This window comes from Amblyomma mixtum, chromosome 3 (assembly GCF_055824585.1).
Source record: "Amblyomma mixtum isolate Tamu chromosome 3, ASM5582458v1, whole genome shotgun sequence".
In the NCBI taxonomy this organism is placed as follows: Eukaryota; Metazoa; Arthropoda; class Arachnida; order Ixodida; family Ixodidae; genus Amblyomma; species Amblyomma mixtum.
This window is the reverse complement of record NC_143014.1, coordinates 5,467,726-5,483,787: the sequence shown is the minus strand read 5'-3', so window position 1 is coordinate 5,483,787 and position 16,062 is coordinate 5,467,726. Positions and strand designations below refer to the sequence as shown.

General features: G+C 46.5%; 2 protein-coding genes across 4 annotated transcripts in view; one reads left to right on the top strand and one right to left on the bottom strand.

The window, feature by feature from the left end:
- Positions 1-478: 478 nt before the first annotated feature.
- On the top strand, positions 479-1,513 carry LOC149349139 (V-type proton ATPase subunit e 1-like). The gene is made up of 4 exons (XM_089578103.1): positions 479-718; positions 786-833; positions 898-1,019; positions 1,381-1,513. The coding sequence occupies exons 1-3, from the start codon at positions 621-623 to the stop codon at positions 1,010-1,012; spliced, it is 261 nt and encodes an 86-aa protein (XP_089434229.1). The 5' UTR covers positions 479-620; the 3' UTR covers positions 1,013-1,019; positions 1,381-1,513.
- The window catches only part of PAPLA1 (Phosphatidic Acid Phospholipase A1), a 106,363-nt gene continuing 91,595 nt past the window's right edge, over positions 1,295-16,062 (bottom strand). For all 3 annotated transcript variants that reach the window (XM_089578090.1, XM_089578087.1, XM_089578089.1), the window contains one exon: positions 1,295-1,913. In XM_089578090.1, coding sequence (XP_089434216.1) covers positions 1,745-1,913 — 169 coding nt within the window. In that variant the 3' untranslated portion in view covers positions 1,295-1,744. The remainder of the gene's footprint in view (positions 1,914-16,062) is intronic.

Genomic DNA, 16,062 nt, shown 5'->3' with positions numbered 1-16,062 from the left:
GCAAAGTAAGCTGCCTGGGGAATGTTTCAACCTATTCTTTCTTATATTTATCCCCCATTGATAGCATAACTTGGGCTTGAGCGTGGGAACAAGCATCGCAGTAAAGAGCAGAGTTGGCGAAGCTAGGCAAACGAGACGACACCGAGCCGAGTAGACGAGGCTCCATACTTGCTGTGTGTAGCGACGTCCTGTCGTCTGCTAGTGTCGCCCCATTGAAATGCAATGGGCCCTTATTTTTGAAACGTCCTTCCCGAAGACTTCGCTGGTCTCCTCGCTCGGTTGGCGGCGCAAATGGTGGGCATTGTCATGGAAAAAGACGAGAAGGGCGAAAAAACGAAATGCTAAGTGGGAAAACAAAACTGGAACTGAAAAACCGTGCTGAGGTCCGATTTCATGCACTGCCAAAGGCTGACTTCCGGGACAAGGCCGCTTACTTCCGGTGGCTTCACTTTCGGGCGTCCGATGCGGCATCCAGCTCCCCTAGTGGAGATCAGTGGTTCGGAAGGACGCCACCCGGTCACAGGTCAGTTTCCGGCCGGCTCTCCGGCGGGCACGGGCGCCGCAAACTGGGCGCACGGGCGGTGGAGACAGAGGAGCAGCTCTCACCACAAGGCTCAAGGATGGGAGCAGACGTAGCCGCCGTCTCCATTGTAAGCGTCTTCTGGGTGGTCGTTGGCGCTGTCGTGCCATGGTTCGTCCGGAAAGGCTCGCATCGCAGGTGAGTTGCAGGCTCGGCTCGGCGGTTTATGTCCGTATGACGCCCATAATATCGTTTTTCTTCGCAGCCTTATCCAGGCCATGATAGTCACCACGTCAATATGCTGCTACCTCTTGTAAGTCCAGTCGCCGGCCCCAGTCATGTGACTGGCGTCGTAAAGCGGCGCGCTCCTCTCGCAGCTGGCTGTGCACCTACATGTCCCAGATGTACCCCATGGTGGGCCCGACGCTGAGCAACAGCACCGTGGTGCTCGTGGACGCCTACTGGGCACGCGGCAACGCGTCCAGGGTGTGACCACACGGTACGAGTTTCAAATACAGCATTTTAATGAAAGCGTTATGTGCCAAGCAGCTTTTTTCTCCAGTAGATATTTATTTTCAAACGGCGCACCAGAAATGATGCATATTAGCTCAGTGTCTTCTCGTCTAATTGTACAAACACATGCAAATTTCGTTGAGCTCTACTTCGTAGTTAAGCGTAACCGCCAAAACGTGACCCGGCAGTATGGTACTGTGTCACCAGGCCTCCACGGATAGTTTTTTTTCTTTCAACAAACTTGACACAAGTAGGCAGGTCTAACAAAAGTATTGTTTTATGCATTGCACTAATACCAACAGTGCACACCATTGAATTGTAAATGCATCCACCTCTTATGCTTGCAGACCCAGGCGACTCAAGATGGTCATTCAGACAAGAACAAGTGCAGCGTGCTCTTCCATTTACATGGCGACCTTTAAAGTGCCTTGTTTACCTTGTTAGAATAGTGAAGTGGCAAATAAACACATGTGCAGTTTATTGATTGACTGCAGCCTTGCTTACAGCAACACACCCTATTTAAAAACTTTTCACAGTGCTATGTTGAAAATGCCATTGCAAACACCACATATATGTACAAGCCATAAGAATAACCTTGCATGCAGGCCCCCTACGCTGTACCATTCACAAATGCCACTTGACATAGCATTGGCAATAGCTGGCAGCACTATACAGGAGCAGACAGTCCTTGGATAACACCGGCTTCTATCTTTACACTCCCTGTGGAGGACCTCCATCAGAGTCACTGAGTGGTGGCGGCACAAACCCCTGCAAGGGGGGTGCAGCACCGTTCTCCTGCGTCCTGGTGGGCAGCTGCGGGGCAATGCCCTGCAGGGCATACAGTTCCTTCAGCATCAGCAGCACCGTGTCCTCAGACTCCCTGCGAGGTGGTGAGAAATGAAAAACATCACCTCAAGTTTGTGTGATCAAAAAATGCACTCACAAAAGTTTATTTTTTGGCTGAAGAAAACTGAAATTCGGGCGTGGTGTGCATTTTCCAAACATTTCCAAAACTAAGCCCACCGCTCGATGCTCAGAGTGGTTTTGTGCAGACCCTACAGAGCTTGCTGCCGCCAAAATCCCAGCAGTTGTGGGCGATGATGAATGCAGGCACTATAATAATAGAGCAGTGCGTAACAGCGCTATTACTGTCAACTGTTCATTTCTTGCCACAGGAACCACAGCATGAAATGGGAAAGAAAGAGCGATCAAGTCAGCTGATACAAGCCTTTCACTGGTTGCCATTGATTTAGAAAAGCGAGCTCTTCTGCTGATAGTGCCAGTGACTTGCTGCGTGAAATGATCAGAGCCTCAATAGTCTCTCTAACATGCTCGTCATTGTGGCGGTTTGGCTCCTTCCAAACAGGGGCATGCACAGCTTTGGACGGCCCCGTTCCTTAGAATGGATCTTGCAGTGGCGGCTGAGGTGGCCCAATTAGCTCTCATCCCTGTCTGTCCAGTACACTCATGGCCACAAGACACGACACCTTCTTCACAGCAGACAAATTTTTCTCTTGGTTACCGCACGGATTTGTCTTTTTGCAAAGCATAAACAGTTTTATGGGCGCTGAAAATATAACTTCAACACCTGCTCGTTTTCCTATTCTCTTCAGGTTGTGAGAGGTCTCATGAATATAAGGGATGACAGCTACTTTCTTGCGATCCTGTTCATTGCTACCGTCATGCTTTTTTAAATTTTTGGAACAGGACTTCAGCCACAGAAACCAATAGTGGCCCAGGATACCCAGAATCGGAGAGCCGTCTAATCTTCACCAAGCATTCTTGCATCATGTGCTTGCATGAGCTTTGTAGTGCCTTTATCAGGCAGTACTTGATAATGCCTCTCTTTACCAGCTTCGAATACACTGATACCGCTGGTAGTAGGCCTTTTTTTTGCACCAGGTTCATAACCCCAACAGATACGGTTAGTCTGAGATCTAAAACTTGACAGATTCTTGTCAGGAAGCTCACGCATCAGAATTAATGGGGTTAAAGGTGTCAAGCACATTCGCAGCGTCCGCATAAAAATCTCCCTTAGAGCTGTCAATGATGTTAAAAAAAAATCGTCCACAAATCTAAAAATTTTCACAACTTTGGAGCCACTTTCTCTAGGATCCCATCATGCTTTGCAAGAAAGAGGTCACTGAGAAGAGGCGCACACCCTTGTCCCAGGTAGCCATCATCCAGCAGTGCTAAACACCCACTCACACTACAGAACTGTTCTGCAAGGAAACAGCTCCAAGTGCGTCTAGACTAGCCTGTCCAACACACAACAGCAATTGATGCTGTGGCAAGGAGTCTTTGATGTCTATTGAAAAAGCCAATACATTTGCATTTTTATGCTGGCACAGATAGTCGACAAGCCATGCACAAGTTTTTACAGAGTAGGGGTCATCAATTTCGAGCAACACTAAGTTCCTTTGCAAGAACCTAGCTAAACATTTTTGCCATGTCTCTCTCTCTCAGATTATTGCACGCAGCGGGCACTGTTCTTTGTGTGTTTTAGAAGAAAAGAACACGTCTAAGGAAAATTTGACTGTCCTGAATTTGCTTGGCAAGACTATGCAGGCCTAACCGTAACCAAGAGAAAAAAAGATGTGTAATTAACCATCAGGAAGGATTTGTCTACTGTGAAGAGGGTGTCGTCTACCGTGTACCGTTGTCTTGTGGCCATGAGTATACTGGACAGACAGGGAGATGTTAATGAGAGCAAATTGGGCCACCTCGGCTGCCACTGCAAGATCCATTCTAAGGAACGGGGCCGTCCAAAGCTGTGCATGCCCCTGTTTGGAAGGAGCCAAACCGCCACAATGACGAGCATGTTAGAGAGATTATTGAGGCTCTGATCATTTCACGCAGCAAGTCACTGGCACTATCAGCAGAAGAGCTCGCTTTTCTAAATCAATGGCAACCAGTGAAAGGCTTGTATCAGCTGACTTGATCGCTCTTTCTTTCCCATTTCATGCTGTGGTTCCTGTGGCAAGAAATGAACAGTTGACAGTAATAGCGCTCGTGGCATTCCTCCTTTGGTCCTGCTCTATTATTATGGACCACCAACGCTGCAGGCACTATGTTTTGTTTCCACATATAGACAGCAAAGAAATCTCTATGCTGCCACCCAGTGATCTGTGGCGACTTTAAATGAAACCACCAGCCATGTGCACACAGACATAAAAACTCTGGCTGTCCTCCTCCCACTTCTGTCATGGAGTGGCTGCATCTGTCCTTTCTTCACGGCCATTTTTATGGTGTCTACGCTTACACTATCTCATAACGAACAAAGCAACCAACCCAGGCAGATGGGACTGGGCAGTACACGAGAAGACTCATGGGAGGGTGTGAACCACAGTAGAGTATAGCGCACAGTTTTCGAAGAAATGTACAGCTTGTGCTGAAGTGACACCAGTTCGCTCTCTAGTAAGCTTTGCAAAGCTTGAGGATCTTTGTAGTGAATGAAGCACAGGAGAGCGTGGAGACCATCTGCTGGGCACAGCAGAGTGGTTGGAGGCAACAAGAGCGGCACCCCTTCCACAAAAGGTGACAGTGCCACTCCTCCCACACAGGGGAGTTGGTCCTTCCTTGCCATGCAACAAAGGAAAAAGTGGGCAGCTGGTGGATGAGCGTTTGACAGGGCTGAAGGGAGCATGGGCTGAAAACAGAGCAGGTTTTCTCATTTTTACACCTTTCGATTTAAAGAATCTATGCTCTAGTGGAATAGCCAGGTCTGTGGAAATGAGCCGGGAACGCCTCTTTCCAGAGCACGCACTGAGCATCCCGGCCCTTGTTGGTAGAGTCGTTCTTCGCTCTTTCTAATTCACATGTTTGCCAAGAGCAGACTAGGAAAAAGAACCCTGAGCAAAAGGTCAGCAGGTTATGAAAGGAGGCAGACCCCATTCTGGCCTAGCCTTGCACACAGCTCCCAAACTGGGGCAGGAACAACAGTGGATCCACTGAGACCGACTACAGAGTGGAACTGCACAGCCCACTGCTGCAGGCATTTCCTACACTATCACTTTGATAACTTTTGCCCAAATGAACAAAAAGCTGGAAAATTTGACAGAGATGTGCATTAAAAGCCAAGTAATTGCACAAAAGAAGTTTCAGCAAAATCACACCAGCACTTCGAATGCTGCCTTTTTTACGGGGGGTTGCGGCTTTCGCAATTTTTTTGTGTGTTGATGTATTTACATCAAATTTTTTTAGCATATAGAAATAATTTTATGACTACTCTGGCAAAATTTTGCTCCAGAAATGAACACATTTCGAGCTAGTTGGTCGTTTACCTAGGATGGAAGACCACTCGGAGGGCACAAAATAGCAAGATGAGACACAGAGCCTAACTAAAAACTCAGGTTTATCGTTGTGAAGGTGTTTTACCCAAGACAATTTTTACAATTGAAAAAAAAAAAAGGCTCTTTGAGTTAGCACTTTTTTCGGCATAGCATTGTCAGCGGTGTAGCACATCACAGTTCAGCTAAGACGTGCTGACTGGCAGGCTGGTTAACTAATGCTCAACAGTTAACTTTTTAACCATCACTGGTAGGCTCCTTAATTACTGAGAGGCATGCAGCCCACCGTAAGCAATGCCCACATCAGCTGTTAGAACTTTGACAATGCAGTTACCCTCGTGGCCCCAATGGGTTTCAATGAGTGAGGTGCACTGGAGGGGTTGCTTTGCCTGCAAGCTTCTCGAAAGCGCATGTGGTATCTCCACAGAGGGCTGCGCAACGGGCGACAGTGGTGGCTGGAATCAAGACAGCCAGTGCACAAACCAGACGGGTCGAAGAGACCATTCCTAATGAGAGATTTCAGGTTGCATAGACGCAGCACAGGGAGCACTCGTCTCGCCTTCCCGAGTCCTCCTCTGTGTGGTTTTCGCTGTTTTCCATCCCAGAAAATTGTTTTCAAATATATATTTTTCCTCTGAACCTTATGAAAAAGCTGCAGAGTTAAAGGAGTATGGGCACCTGATTTTTGTGCGTAAGGCATGATGAGAATGCATGGATTACAACGTGGCACCTGTCTATGATTTACAATCGGACTTATCTCTCGTGCTGTTTCAGTTGACCAATGGCAGTGACATCTCATCTGCGCACAGGTCGTGCATGAAGAAACTGCGATATAATTGCATCTTCGTCGTTTTCATTTACTACAACGCTAAAGCCAGCCCGCATCAAGAGCCAGAATTATAACAAATTAATAATCGATTGCATATTGCAATTTTTCCACATCTCATGAGAACTACACGAAACTTTGACGTCATAGAGCTGTTGAAACTGAAACAGCACGAGAGAAAAATTTGATAACTTATTCAGTGGTTGTAGGTGAATACCACATGATGACCCATGTATATAATATCTTACAAATCACTGCAAAGAATAGAACATTCCAATAAAATTAGGTGTCTATACTCCTTTAAGAAAATATGTCAGAAGGCTGGTGTCCTACAGGTCAACACAGTCTTTAATTTTGGCTTTCAATTTTTCCGATGCAATGTCCGTTGACCTGGCTAGAGTGAGAAAAAAAATTCCATACAAGAAATTTAAAATTCGCACATTTGAAAAACGAAGAATGGTTTGACCTGCAGTGTGGTAGTAGTGAAGAAATCTGCTTCACAAGGTGGGTACCTGGGCAGAAAACTGAAATGCAGAGCCACCGTGGGTCTCCATTTCAGCAATGAAACTTCGGTACAGCATAAGAATGAGAGGAATACAACAATCATTAAAATACTGCACTAAACTTTAGGTGATGTAGTTTTGTGCACCAATGAAAAATGGCGTTCTTAAGTCGGCCGAAACTTGACCAAAGCTAGTGGAAAGCACTTTTCCCTTCTGGGAGTTCCCTGAAAGCCCAGCCACCCTCTGCAGCGGCACATTCCTCTCTGAAAGGTGCCAAATATGGGCACAGGCTTCATGACTGAGGCCATTTTGTTGATGGCAACTAGAAAAAAAATCCTCATTTGAAATGACTGCCCTCACAAGAAGTAGCAAAGCAAATAAAGGACGGTGTCGAGGCTGTTCATACAGTGCTAAAAAAAACAACAACCGCATAACTCGAAGCACACCACAAAGTGGCTAACAAAAAACAATTGCAGACTTTCATTAGCTGACAAGACAGGGGAATTCACTGTCATAACAAAGGAAGACTACGGAACCAAAGCCACGTGAAAGAATTTTCAGGAGGACAAAAGAGGCAAAGAGCCTGTAGTCAGGCCCTAACGGAGTTGGCCAAGAAGTGGATGAGGAGCAAGCTAACACCATTCTTCAGTGCACAGAAATGGACTGCAAAAGGAACTGTACCTGCAAAGCCACTGTGGTGTTCTGCCCACTGAAGACCCGTACCCGGTTCACAATACTTGGTCAAAAAGAAGTGTCCAAAAGGCAGCATCTTACTGGACGTGTTAAGGAGTAGCAACAGCATCGATTCATGCAGGATTCCAGAATGAAGCCCAGCCAGTTTTCTTGACAGCACGATGGGAAAGCGTGCACCAGCCCAAAGGCCATGCCTGGCCAGAGGAGGGAACTGAGCCAGGACGATGTCAGCAAGGCGCTTCCAAGGAGCTCAGCCCAACAGCTTCTCACTACCGGAAAGAACAACCTCAGTTAACAGCATCCACAAAACCCAAGGGAACAAAGCCCTCAAAAGAAGACAGTAGCCAAGTATATGTCCGATAGACGGGCCGATGCGTAAGCGAAAAGAAACAACAGCACATGGGATACGATCGGCACAAGAAAAAGGAAAGCCTAACACACGGCATCTAGTGCGTGCACTGGTGGCCCTCAGCATGGCATGATTAGTGCAGATACTGCATGCAGCTTCTGTACACCACCCTTCAAGATGACTATTCGTTTCAAGTGGCCACGTCTACCTTTCTGAAATAAGCCAGTTGTTAGTCTGCACGTTTTTCCTAATCCTTTTTGCCCTGTACAGTGATACTACCGGTAAAATGCAACTGGGAGCAATTTTTGCAGCATTTGGAGCAAAATAACATCCGACTTAGAAGCACTTTTCAGCTTTTAGTTTTAGGTAGGGAAACAATACTGGAAAACGATGTAAAGTGTGAGTAGGTTAGTCATTATTGGCATGCAGAAGTACCAGACAGGTCGCCAATTCTAAGCTTTATGCCGTACATTTGAAGAGGAGGCCATACAATGTTCACTGAGCATATACTCAATGTGTGGCACTTGATTCAGTCTCCTCCAAATTATTCATTTATGTCACCCACTTCTATCATATTTTCTTCCAATCAGACTCGGCCTCCTCCATATCCTTGTGAGCTAGGCCAGTCTTGATCGTTGTTACTGGCTTGCACATAGGCTGCACAATCTTCATTTTTTTAAACGAATGGTGGAGTCCCCATGTTGCACAAATGCAAAGTGCAAACACAGCTCATTTATAAGAGTACGAAGGAGACTGATGCGGCAGATATCCTCAGACAGTGGAGGCCGTGCTCAGCTGCATCAGAAGCCCGGGAAAGTGCTGTATCTTCAACGCAAACATACTACCACGATGAACCGTTTATGGGACGCAAGTGTGCGGGGAAAAAAATTTATTTCGGCGCAGTAACGGAATCCAGACGCTTGAAATATGTCAAGGTATAAAGGGAGCTCTACCTGCTGGTAACAATACCATGTGACTGAGTCACGAGGCAGAGCTACAGTAAACTTTTTTCCAAGAACACGTGCCGTGTAAAATTTTGACCACAATATATGCACGTATGTGACAAAAGGCAGGAAAACAGCATTGATACGGAGTGAAGCTTCTTGTACTTCCCCACCCGCAGAGCAGAACAAGTGACACCCTGTGCTAGGGGCACACAGCTGAGAGTGCCCCTGACTGAGGGGTGGCTACTATGCCCCAAGGGTAGAATGGGAGGGTAGAATGCGAAGGTGCATCCGTTAAGGCCATCAGGGTTGGTTGCAGCCAAAAAGGCGAAACGGAGGAGCTCTTGGCGACCTATAAGATCAGCCTGGGCACAGTAACTAGTCATGGTTGAGTCACGTTTCTTTACTGAAGGTTTGCATTAATCAGTGCAAAACAGAACAAACTAGCAGATCGTCTCCTTGTATCTCCAAACAAGCAGAACCGCACACGATCGCTGCCTGCCTCCAGGATGATTGATCGAGATTTGATTACTAGGGAGGATGGTGAATTAGATGGCTGGGAGCCCCCACTTCAACGCCTCCATGGTGTGGGTAGGGGTGGCCTCCAGGCAGAGTGTTGTGGCCCGCCGGGTAAGTTTTTTTTATCTATGTCAAGACTGCCAGTGCTAAGTGTTTGTCACACTATTGTGGGCGGCTTGATGTTCGGTTGGCGCCGAAATTATAATTAACCGGGCCAACCTGCCCACCACTGGACTCTCCGTAAGTTTGGAGGGGGAGGAGCGACAAACTTCTCCACCCCGCGTGCAAAAGATGAGGATCGACTGCTGACCGGCGATAGGGGCCACGCCTGATTAGCCGTTGACCGGAGGCATGAGGAGGCATAGGCAAGTTTCTTTAGAGACCCCTCTTTACTTCGGTAAACAACGACGATAAAAGGTTACAAAACAAGCCCAACAAAATAGCGTCAATACACGAATAAACACAATGAGAACACAATCAACTATAAACAAGAAGAGGTAAACATAAGGGCGAGAACTATCGAACAATGTTACACGATTAAAGCAATGTACAAAAGAACAGGACGAGAAAGAACGACAGGACAAAGGAAAGAGTAAAAGAAACGATGGCTTAGATGCGTAGTGGCACGGTCCGGTCGCAGGGAGCGTCAGGGCTGATGGGGGGTTGCGGATACGGGCGAACCTGGGCCACGCATCTTCGGGGCCGCCGTCGTCGCGCCCTACGCGTCAGACACGTGCCTTAGCTCGCTTGCTGACCACTTCCCTGGCTGACCTCACACACGTCCGTACGCACCGAAATCTCCAAGCCAACTGCCCGCCACCACGTTCTCGTGACAAACAACAACAACAAAAAAAAAAAACAAAAAACAAATTTTCAAGGCCCAGTGCGCCAACGATTCGCAGATGTGGAAAACGGGGGGCAAGAAACGCGAGGAAACTGAAGGGGACGCGAGGGAAATGTACGGTCCTAACGAGGAGCGATGCTAACTTGCCAAGGTCAGGGAACGGGGTGCCTTAAACCCTTCCCGGCGATAATCCCGGGGAGGGGGCGGCGTAGCCTTGACCGCCCCCCAGCGTCGCGAGCGGTCAACTGCCCCCACGAGGGGGTGCAAAATCGTTGCCGCCGCATTGCGACCTGGTCTGCAAAACTGAGGCGCCTTGCCTCACAAAAGAAAAAAGAAAGACAAGGCATGTGACATGGAGGGAAAGTCAGAAAAATGAATGCATGTTGCAATGCTAAGGTAAGCAGGGCTTTGCCAAATGCCAAAAGCTGGGATGGTTCACGACGGTCTCACTTTTGACCACCAATTTCAATTCAGCAAGCTGAGCCCCAGCAGTGCTGGAGCACATCAAATCACAGAGCTGTGTTGAGGGCGTTCCTTGCTCGGGCTGTCAGACATGGTGCCCAACTTCACACTGTTTGCTTGGCAGAGGACCACCTGAGTGCTCACGTCTGTATGTTGCGGCGTGAACCCGATACCATCGGCGCGGGTCTTTATTTTGCGGACCATGAAAAATGAGTGTTTAAAATGAACAGACACCAATACGAATATATAAAACTCAGAGATGAAAAATAAAATGGAGGCGCTTTATTTCAAGCTTAGGAAGAGGAATAATTTCGCGAGCATTGCGGCAGCAGTTATCACCCTAGTTGTTCAATTAAAACCAAAGCGCCACCGAGTCGCTACCTGGAAGAAAGCAGTTGTCTCCCTGAAAATGCACACGACCATCGATGCTTTCTGCCATGATGTTCCGGGGACAACATGTGAGTCAGATGGGAGGTCCCGAAAAGGAGCAAACAAATGCTTCCACGCACCATCGATGCCAGTCCGTGGCGTGGCTTTGATTTTGTGAACGAAACGTGCAAGGTGGGAGGAGGCACACCTTGGGGACAGGAATTGGGGCATTAATTCATAAAAGTACGAATTGGCAGAGGGCCAAGCAAGAATGCAAGGAACACTTATGGCCAAAAGCAAACACTCTTGGGCTTTGCATACCTGCGCTCATGCCAAAGAGGACCCCGGAGGAGAGATGGGTGCACAGATATCGGAAGCATGTTTTAGCTGTATGCGACAGCAGTGCACTCGGCGATCTACTATGTCACATAGGATGCACGATAGGCTAGGGGTAATGGCTTCAGGCGTCAAGGCAGTGATCACGAACGTATCAATCTGAGCTTCAGAAGAGAAGCCAATACAGGAACGAGGCAGGATGAACAAATCCTTTACTCAGAAAAGGAATTGGAAGCAGCAACCAAACTGAGGAAATAATTTCTGAGGATACTAAAACAGAATAGACTTATACAAATTTAACTTGACTGTTTGAGGTAGAGTTTGCTATTTTTCTTTTTTGAGTGAAATAACAGTGCTGAAAAAAGGCACTCGCAAAAAGGCCTAAAAAGATAAGGACACGTGCTAACTCTCATCTGTCTTTATTTCCAGCCAGGCCAGCAAATATGTAAGGAAAACTTGAACACAAGGTATATGCAGTACTCCATAACAAACAATGGCAAGCCACGAAAAATTAATTCATTCAAAAAATTTGATTTCCACCTTCACTAGCTTGACGGACGCAACTATCTCTCGGGATGTGACAAGAAGCTTCCAACAGCTCACGTGCCAATTTATTGCGACCTCTGCCCGGGACCCTTATCTCATTCAGCCGTGGCTCACACACTCTGCAAAATTTGTGCCTCCACCCCTTAACACCCGCAAATGCACGGTCATTTCCACTTCTTTCCCGCCAACCTCTTCTTCCCTAACATGGCATTCTTGGTCTTATGAAGAAGGTGCTTCTAAAGCACCTAATAGCGAATGCTATTGTTGACGCTAGGTGCTATGATATTACTATGTTTTTCACGGCAAAAACCCATAAGGTCAGTGGTTAATGAAAAGGTTACTTGGCAGCATGTTCTGAGCAAGTACCTTCAGAAGCACCTCAATTCACTGCAGGTTCAAGACTCATTCTCAACCAAGAACTCGAAATATGTGGTGGGTTTCCTCGAGGGTAATTCTTCTGTTGGATATATGTTCTCTGTAGATGTGGAGGATTTGTTTTATGATAGTTTTATGATAGCCCCATGATAGTCTGTTTGTTGCAGTTAGGGATGCAATCGAGAAAAACGGGGTTTTAAATTTTCACAACTCATGCGGTCTATCAGTCTGCGATTTTATGCGTGTTCTTGAGTTTTATCGTCATCTCTTGATTTTATCATCAGAAACAAGGGGTCTGCAATGGATCCTGCTTGGCCCTGTCCTTTGTTTTTAGCCTTTTTTAGACTGCACCCTTGAACAAAGTTTCAATGGGAAGGCTGTGCTGAAAGTTGATGATTGTTGTTAACGATTTGACGTACACTGGTTTGGTGGTTTAGAGAGCTTTGAGCAGAACGGGTTTACAGACGAACTGCCTTCACAGGGTTCGTTGCAGTTTTTAGATATTAACATTACGTCTGTTGCGAGTACTCTTCTCCGTGGAGCTCTTGCCCTATACAACTAAGCATTGGGCAGCATGCTCATCGGCCAAACAAACGGTTACTAGAGCATAAAGCTAAGGATAAAAGGCCCGGTAATTTGTCCATCCACTGCTGCGACTGCCGACGCGTCTCCCCGAAGGACACAGAAATTCTGGCAAAGAGTCAACTGACCCAAAAGATCATTGAGAAAGAGTGTTCATTCCTCTCTGCCGCCTAGAAGAGTGCAGTGAGGGGCTAGTTGGTACGACATTATGCCTCTGCCTCTATGCGCATTCTTTTGGTTTTAACCTGTGATGTTTTGTTCGCGTCCACTTTTAACAATGTTTCCCATCTTAAAATTTTCTGCAAAAACTTCTCTGTTATCTCATCATAGGTTTTATCGCCATCATGTTTTCATACTTCATTGCTCCCTTTTAGGATCTGTTGTCTGTTCAATTTCATTTACGTGACCAGCGTTCCCTTCTTGTCTTCATTCTCACTGGCTTCTCCAGTTTTTTGTCTTTATCAGTTTTAATACTTTTAATTCCATTATCTTTTAGCCGTGCCATTTTTTTTTTACTTATTCCACAGGCTTTTCCTGCGCCTCTTCTTCGGCCTGCCATATGCGCTCCACCCCATTCTTATTCTTCTATAGTTATTTCCCTCTCACGATCCAGATCAGCGGTCACTACTTCCAGCACCTCGCTACCAATTGCTAACTGCTGCTCTCTTGTTAGAATGTTGAATATTAATTTGGTTTTTTGCATGTTAATCTTCAGCCCCACCGTTCTGCTCTGCCTGTCCAACTCATTGATCATGCTTTGCAGTTCTTGTCCTGAGTGGCTTAGCAAGGCAATGTCATCAGCGAATCGAAAATTACTCAGGTATTCTCCACTAACTCTTATCCCCAACTGTTCCCATTTTAGGCCCCGGAATACCTCCTGTAAACAGGCAGTGAAGAGCACTGGCGAGATCGAGTCTCCCTGCGTGACAACTTTCCGTAATAGAATTTTATTGCTGACTTTATGGAGCACTATGGTAGCTGTGCAGTCATTATAAATATCTTCCAATATTTTCACATAACACGCCCTGATTCCGCAATGCCTGCATGACAGCTGAGGTTTCCACTGAGTCATATGCTTTCTAGTAATCAATGAAGGCTATATACAGGGTGTCTCAGCTAACTTGGACCACAATTTTAAAAAAACCTAAGTGTTCTTCAGAACTGAAATTGTATGGATGTTGTTAGGATTTATCTAAAGTTACAGCACCATTTTTTTGCTTGACCTACTTGAATAATTATTCGAGATAAATTGATTAACTTTTTAAGTATAGCTTGAAACGTTCAGACGTCAATAGGAAAGTTGTGGAGCTCCACAAATATTGTCCAACGCAGGCACTTCCAACGAGACAGACTTAGCGTGGTCGTTTTTATTCGAGAAAAATGAAAGCCTGCGGAGTTTAAAAAATACCACGCGACAGCGCATTCTATGCGCCCGAATGCGCCGCATTTACAGCACCCCCATTCGTGCTTTGTGAAAAACATTGTTCGCTCCGCTCCTTTCGTGGCGCCCAAGACAGGGCTTGGCGTAGCGCTTGGTTCCAAGATAAGCGCCAGTTGAAAGAAAGCGTGGCTCCTGTTTCTGCGGCGATAATTGCACTCTTCAGCGACATTGGCTGCTGACCATCACCACCCGCTGTCAGAGCCAAGCAAAGGTCGAAGCCCTTTCTCGTAAGCGAAGAGAAGGCACAGCGCGGGCGATGTTTTCAAAAAGCACAGGCGCTGTAAATGCGGCGCAATCGGACACACAAAGCGAGCTGTCACGTGGTATTTTTTAACTGCGCTCGTTTTTCCCGAATAAAAACGACCACGCTAAGTCTATCTCGTTGGAAGTGCCCGGGCTGCACAATATTTGTGGAGCTCCACAACTTTCCTGTTGGTGCCTGAACGTTTCAAGCTATATTTAAAAAGTTAATTAATTTATCTCGAGCAATTATTTAAGTAGGTCAAGCAAAAAATTGTACTGCAACTTTAGATAACCCCTAACAACATCCACGCAATTTCAGTTCTGAAGAACAATTAAGTTAAAATCTTGGTCCAAGTTAGCTGGGACACCCTGTATAGGGGTTGGTTATATTCTGCTAATTTCTCTGTCACCTGATTGATAGTATGAATATGGTATATTGTCAAGTATCCTTTACGAAAGCCTGCCTGAGCATTTGATTGACTGAAGTCTAAGGTTGTCCTGACCCTATTAGCGATTACCTTAGTAAATACCTTGTAGGCAACAGACAATGAGCTGATCGGTCTGTAATTCTCCAAGTCCTTGACGTCTCCTTTCTTACGAATTAAGACAAGGCTAGCGTCCTTCCAAGCTTCTGGTACGCTCGAGGTCACAAGGCATTGCGTATACAGGGTGGCTAGCTTTTGTAGCACAATCTCTCCTCCGTCCTTCAGCAAATCTGCTGTTACGTGATCCCCACCAGCTGCTTTCCCTTTTTGCATTGCTCCTAAGGCTTTCTTTACTTCCTCCTTCGTTACTGGCAGGATGTCCCATTGCTGTGCTCGACTGCCTCTCTCAGTAACATTCTGATTGCAATCGCTACTGCATAGATTTGTGCGTTACGTTTTCTTGAAAGACACTGCCTTTTGTACAATTTGCTGTCGCAGTTTTGTGACGCTCTGGCAACACTGATACCATTGGCATTTCTGTCTTCTGTGATGGAGAGTATAAAATTAATGCGCCTTTAAACCAGAGCGATACAATTCTAATTGCTGCAAAAACTAATATTTTACTGCTTGCATTAAAGCCGTTGTGGTGGCTCAGTGGTTGTGGTGCTCGGCTGCTGACCCAGAGAGGCGTGGGTTCGATCCCGGCCATGGCGGCCGAAATTCTAGAGGCGATGTCAGTGCACGCTAAAGAACCCCAGGTGGTCGAAACTTCCGGAGCCCTTCACTACGGTGTCCCTCATAGCGGGAAAAAATAATGCCTGAAACGTACCAAAAACTAATTTTTTCGGTGGTAACGAAAGGTGCTCTTCACTAGTGCTTTAAATAGTCCGGTTCTCGTTCAAATGACATAGTAAGGCTTTACGACGGGTTATTTGGTACACTATCTAAATAGCCTGCGCTGAAAATGACCAACACAGGAAGAAACAAGAGAGACAATAGCGCTTCTGCCCTGTCGTCTCTTCCTGTGTTCCTCATTTCAACACATGCTGTTTATTGAAAGGTCATTCAATGACATGACGCTTCCCAGCTGAAACGCAACCCACGCTTGTCAGCCCCACAGATGTCCTACACCTCTGCTAACAAGACTATGTTGTCTGCATCCAGAGCAAATTTTGCTCGCTGCACGAAAGTCCCCCCATAATTACTCGGCCGCCGTTTCCGGTTTGACACACTGCTCCGTCTACTAGCAAGCTGCGCTGTACAGAAAACATGGCTGTGAGGAG

Bases quoted from the DNA above. Each gene is read 5' to 3' on its own strand.
- LOC149349139 (XM_089578103.1), top strand. From the start codon at position 621: ATGGGAGCAGACGTAGCCGCCGTCTCCATTGTAAGCGTCTTCTGGGTG. The intron at 719-785 runs GTGAGTTGCAGG...TTTTCTTCGCAG, and splicing joins CGGAAAGGCTCGCATCGCAG to CCTTATCCAGGCCATGATAG. The intron at 834-897 runs GTAAGTCCAGTC...CTCCTCTCGCAG, and splicing joins TCAATATGCTGCTACCTCTT to CTGGCTGTGCACCTACATGT.